This window comes from Marmota marmota, unplaced genomic scaffold (assembly GCF_001458135.2).
Source record: "Marmota marmota marmota unplaced genomic scaffold, marMar, whole genome shotgun sequence".
In the NCBI taxonomy this organism is placed as follows: Eukaryota; Metazoa; Chordata; class Mammalia; order Rodentia; family Sciuridae; genus Marmota; species Marmota marmota.
Genome location: NW_026000316.1, coordinates 1,447,217 through 1,453,369, shown reverse-complemented (window position 1 = coordinate 1,453,369; position 6,153 = coordinate 1,447,217). Strand labels below are relative to the sequence as shown.

The 6,153-nt window shown below is 37.9% G+C and overlaps 1 protein-coding gene across 1 annotated transcript in view; it reads right to left on the bottom strand.

Moving 5' to 3' along the window:
• Nucleotides 1–4,767, bottom strand: part of Nox1 (NADPH oxidase 1) — a gene marked incomplete at its 5' end in the record, with an annotated part of 16,916 nt that extends 12,149 nt beyond the window's left edge. The window contains 2 exons of the mRNA XM_048797380.1: nt 2,454–2,549; nt 4,696–4,767. Coding sequence (XP_048653337.1) covers nt 2,454–2,549; nt 4,696–4,767 — 168 coding nt within the window. The remainder of the gene's footprint in view (nt 1–2,453; nt 2,550–4,695) is intronic.
• Nucleotides 4,768–6,153: the final 1,386 nt, after the last annotated feature.

The following is a 6,153-nucleotide window of genomic DNA, read 5'->3' as shown; positions in this document are numbered from 1 at the left end:
ATATTATTATCTTTCTTCTTTTCTTTCTTTCTTCTTCTTCATTCATTCATTCTTCTCTCTCTCTCTCTCTCTCTCTCTCTCTCTCTCTCTCTCTCTCTCTCTCCTTCTCTACCTTCTTCCTTTGTTTCCAAATTCTTTCTTAAAATAATAATCAGGCATCTGTAAGACAGGTAAAGGCTGCTCTGACTGAAGTAAAGGCAAGAGTCAGGAACACTGCCCAGTTAGACTTCCTCTCACACCTTATAGGAGCACCTGAGTTTCTGGAACCAGTTTGAAAACCACTGCCTAATAGTTTTCTCTATTGCATGTTTTCTTTATACATCCTATGGAGTGTGCCCTAGACAGGGTTTTCAGATTTACTAATAAAAATTAGAGGCCAAGTGTGGTGACATATGCCTATAATCCCAGCAGCTCAGGAGGCTGAGGCAGGAGGATTGCAAAGTCAAAGCCAGCCTCAGCAATTTAGTGAGGTCCTAAACAACTTAGAGAGACCCTGTCTCTTAAAAAATGAAAAAAAAAATTATAGCACAACAAAAAAGCGAATTTCATTCTTTGGAAATTAAAAGCAAAAGTACCTACCTTAAAAACAAAAACAAAACCTATGTGATGCGTTTGTGAGTGTATGTCAGCATATCTATACACACACCAAACTATTAATGGTGGTTATCTCTGGGGAGAGGGATTAGAGGGGAATTTTCACATTTTATTTATACTTCTGTGTGGCTTGGTCTCATTGAAAGTAGTATTATTTATAATTAATTTATTTTTTAAAAAAGGCTTTCAAAATAAAATGTCCACAGGATATCAGTATGATTCATTTTTATGCTGCTGATTTTTTGTCATGAAGTAATCAAGTTCTTAATAACTAGTCACATTTATTGCATCATACTCTTAATAAAAAGCTATTTTTAAAACAAATTAACACTTCCTTTCGAATTTTAGTTTCTAAACAGGGATGAGGGATGAACATTTAAAATTAAAAACAGTAGGGTGAAATAAGCCATGAACAGAACATTCAAATCCGTTGTGATCTCAAATGGATCCTTTGATTATGGAAAGAAAAGGATTTTTTAAAAGGACAAGCTGTCTTTAAATATGTACATTGAGTGGGCCTTTGTGTAAAGCTATTGAAAAAAAAGCACTTTTGGGATGAAAGTGATTTAACCAAATCCCTAAACTGTTACTGCATAATAGAGATGGCAATCAAATTTGTTGTTCTAAACTGGTAGGGTCCAGGTGCATTAGCTTGGGGAAAAAAAACAGCCTCACCTCCATATTTCCTCCACACTAAGTGCCAACCCACCTCCTCCCTCTTCCATACTTAATATGCTACTTTCCCAGTCTGCTCCATTTGGTACCTTAACCTGATCCACCTTTCTGCAAGCCTAGGGTTCTGCACCACCCATCTCCCAGGCCCCATATCCCTTCTGTTTGATAGCAAGGTGACATTAATCCACAGGAGTGGTTTTCAAATGTCTTTCTTTCTTCCTTTTTCTTTCTTTTCTTTCTTTCTCTCTTTCATTCATTCATTCTTCTCTCTCTCTCTCTCTCTCTCTCTCTCTCTCTCTCTCTCTCTCTCCTTCTCTACCTTCTTCCTTTGTTTCCAAATTCTTTCTTAAAATAATAATCAGGCATCTGTAAGACAGGTAAAGGCTGCTCTGACTGAAGTAAAGGCAAGAGTCAGGAACACTGCCCAGTTAGACTTCCTCTCACACCTTATAGGAGCACCTGAGTTTCTGGAACCAGTTTGAAAACCACTGCCTAATAGTTTTCTCTATTGCATGTTTTCTTTATACATCCTATGGAGTGTGCCCTAGACAGGGTTTTCAGATTTACTAATAAAAATTAGAGGCCAAGTGTGGTGACATATGCCTATAATCCCAGCAGCTCAGGAGGCTGAGGCAGGAGGATTGTGAGTTCATAAGCAAGCCCCAGCAACTTAATGAGGCCCTAAGCACCTCAGCAATACTCTGTTTCTAAATAAAATATTAAAAAGAGCTGGAGATGTGACTCAGGGATTAATTGCCCCTGGTTCAAGACCTGGCACCAATTAATTAATTAATTAATTATAGGCTATCCAGCTAAATTTGAATTTCAGAAATAAAAATAAATATTTTTGTATACCTGTACTCCATGTGATATTTGGAACATACTTATATAAAAAATGATTCCTTGTTTTTCTGAAATTCATATTTAGGTGGGCATCCTATATTTTTTCTGGCAATCCTAGCCCTAGAAGAAATCAGAGCATTGGGTCACAAAGGAGCCAGAATCATATACCATGTATATTTACATCCATATCTACATATTTCAGGTGTGGTGGCACATGTCTGTAATCCCAGCTACTTAGGCTGAGGCAGAAGGATTTCAAGTTCAAGGCCAGCCTGGGCAAGTTAGTGAAACCCCCATCTAAAACAAATAATGATTTATCACATCACAACTGTGATACTCACCCCAAGAATTTCTCTTGTGTAGTAGTATTTGTCATCCTTCTCATATTTCAGGAAGGTATGTACAAACAGGAAAACATTCAGTCCCAACCAAGCAACCTACAGGAAGAAAAAAGAAGCAAGGAAAACAGTGGGATTTGGAAAGAAGTAGATAAGGTATAGGAAGTAGTGTCACCATTTTGATTTCTTTGTGTTTATCTGTTTTTGTTTTAAATGTGTAAAATCCTGCAAGTATCTAATCTATTTTCAGAGTAAGGTAACACTTTGAGACATGCATTAGACACTAATGATCAGGGTCAGCAATCTAAGGTCCATGAACTAAATCTGGTTTGTTACTTGTTTTGCACAACCTGCAAGCTCAAATTTTTGTTTTCATTTTTTACTTTTTTTTTAAATTTTTTGCATTGCTGAGGATTGAATCCAGGTCCATGTGCATGCCAGGCAAATACTCTACCATTGACTGTTTTGACAGTTCTAAACAGTTAAAAATAGAAAAAGAAGAATATTTCATGACATGAAAATTTTATGAAATTCAAATTTTAGTGACCATAAATAAAGTGGTATTGGCACTAAGCCACACCTATTCAATTCTGTAATGTTTATGGCTGTTTTTGTGATAGGATGGCAAAGTTGAGTAGCTGGGACAGAAGCCATATGGCTCACAAAGCCTAAAATATATACTATCTAGATTTTTACTGAAACATTTGCCAATTCTTGGACTAGAGCTTTCAAACTATTGCACCTAAAAAATGGCAATAAGTGAATAAGTGAATTTCTGAAGAAACAAAGAATAAATTTAGCATCTATAACAATACCCATCTGAAAAGGGCTAATCCATTCCCAGATGGCCCTGCCTCTTTAATTACACCCTGACATACATTTTCCTGTTTTTAGATTGTGAGTCTTTTTTAAAATTAACCTATTGTTACTTCTACTCATTTTAGCCCTTAATACTGCTTTTGCCTGTCCAAAGCTCTGACTTCATTGGCTAAGAGGGCAATTTGGAACCCACTGCTCATTGCCTTAGACACCAACCAATTGAGCTGTAGCCCAGGTTTGGAAGTGCTGGTCTGTAATTCAACAGGTCTCTATGGTACTGGGATGCCTCTAGAATATATTCTTGGCATCAGGATGGATAAGAACCATCTCAGCCTACAGATTAAAGGCCTTTAGCCTAGGGCATAGTTATTTCAGATTCACTGGATCTGGACCACTTGCAGACCTCTAGCAGAAAAGCATAGTGATTCCAAGTGTGATATTGGAATCATACTCCAATTTCTAACACCACCACTTACTAGCTCTATGATTTAAGCTCTGCGATTTAAGTTCTCTGAACATCAATTTCTTCACCCATAAAAATGAGGATAAGCCAGGCACAGTGTCACATGCCTGTGTAATCCCAGCAGCTGGGGATACTGAGACAGGAAGATCTCAAGTTCAAAGCCAGCCTCAGCAACAGCAAGGAGCTAAGCAACTCAGTGAGACCCTGTCTCTAAATAAAATACAAAATAGGACTGGGGATGTGGCTCAGTGGTTGAGTGCCCCTGAGTTCAATCCCTGGTACAAAAAAATGAGGAAAACAGGGCTGGGCATGGTGGAGCACAGCAGTAAGCCCAACAGCTGGGGAGGCTGAAGCAGGAAGATTGCAAGTTCAAAGCCAGCCTCAGCAATTTAGTGAGATTCTGTCTCAAAATAAAAAATAAAAATTGCTGGGGATGTAGCTCAGTGGTAAAGCATACCTGGGCTCAATCCCCAGTATCAAAAAAAAAAAAAAAGATTTCACCTCATTTACCTTTTTTAGTGTAGTTACTAGAAAAATTAGCAATTACATGAGTGGGTCGCAATATAGTTTTAGTGGGAACTACTGGGTCAAGATGATCTCTAAGATCACTTCCCTCTCAAACATTTAATTATTTTATGAAATATTGATGACAGTAATATGAAAAGGAGAGAAACCAAATGCTCCTTGGCAACAGACAGAAGTGAGATGGTAGAGAAAAATAAGTCAGAGAATGAAAACAAATTGAAATTCCAAGTATGGCAACATGAACAATTGCCTATATGTTTTTTGTCTCTGTTCTCTCATCTGGCCTAGAGTTCAAGTTTCTAAATGATAACTGTCTTGATGAGCCAAATAATTGCCATAGACTCTTTCACTTTTGAGTAATTTTACAAATATTAACAAACTAGATGTCTCCTGTTTTAACTAACATTCTGAACTAATAGGAAGTGAAACATCACTTACCAGAAACAAAACTGCCAACCAGTGGTTAACCACCCAGTTCCCCATTGTCAAGAAGTGGTTTGGAGTCTCTCTAGGTGCAGAGCAGATTCAGAAATCTGGATTCTGAAGAGGTTCTTCAGGGTTGGGACCTCTGTCCAGTTCTGAGTCTCTTGAGCCTTTAAGATGTGAATAGTGCACACCTACCCAGAAATGACTAAATGTATTCTGCCTTCCTCCTTTGGAAGGAACTATGTTATCAGCTTAGGTAGACCAGCCCTACATAGGAGAACCACAGGGGTTTTCCCTGTTAGGGATTTTACACCTTCAGGAAATAGCAGTCTTCTTGGGTGAAAATATTCTTGCTCATCATCTTATCAACATGACCTAATGTGAAGCATTACCTTCCTTGATAAGAGATTTGCTATGGTTTCTCATGAGAAAAAATAATTAGGCTGGGATTATACTCAGATTACCTCAGGAGAAGCAGGGAAGGAAGTGTGTGTTTCAAAGAAGCTGCTTTGAGTTGAGCTTTTGGTAGAATTCTCCTATTTGCCAGCTGTCAGTTGGGCCTCAGCTTGGCTAGCTCAGAAATTTCAGTATACCAGTTTCTATGGAGGATGATCCATGATTGATGGATATGATAATTGCTCTGAGGAAAACTTGACTGGCTGAAAGGACAAACTGAATAAGAGAAAAAAATAACAGTATAAATGTACACCTTGGTTCAAAACAGGGACAAGGCATTCAAAACAAGGGAGATATTTGTCTTCTAGTGTGATAGATTAGCTAGAGTTGTGTTTTCAGCTCTGGGCATATATTTTTTTCTTTTTTTTTTAAATGGTGAAATACACATGGTGGGCTGGGGATGTGGCTCAAGCGGTAGCGCACTCGCCTGGCATGTGTGTGGCCCGGGTTCGATCCTCAGCACCACATACAAACAAAGATGTTGTGTCTACTGAAAACTAAAAAAAAATAAATATTAAAATTCTCTCTCTCTCTAAGAAAAAGAAAGAAATACACAGGAAGTGTATATAAAGCATATATATGTACTTTAAATAATAATTTTAAGGAATGAACTTAGAAAACTTGGAATGGAACCACCATTTGACCCAGCTATCCCACTCCTTGGTCCATACCCAAAGGACTTAAAAATCATCATACTATAGTAACACAGCCCCATCAGTGTTTATAGCAGCTCAATTCACAATAGCTAAACTGTGGAACCAACCTAGATGTCTTTCAATAGATGAATGGATAAAGAAACTGTGGTATATATACACAATGGAATATTACTCAGCATGAAAAGAGAATAAAATTATGACATTTGCAGGTAAATGGATGGAGTTGGAGAATATGCTAAACAAAGTAAGTCAATCCCAAAACACCAAAGGCTGAATGTTCTCTCTGATAAATGGATGCTGATCCATAATGGGGGGGGCATGGGAAAAATTGAGGAACTTTGGTAAAGGGGAGGGAGGG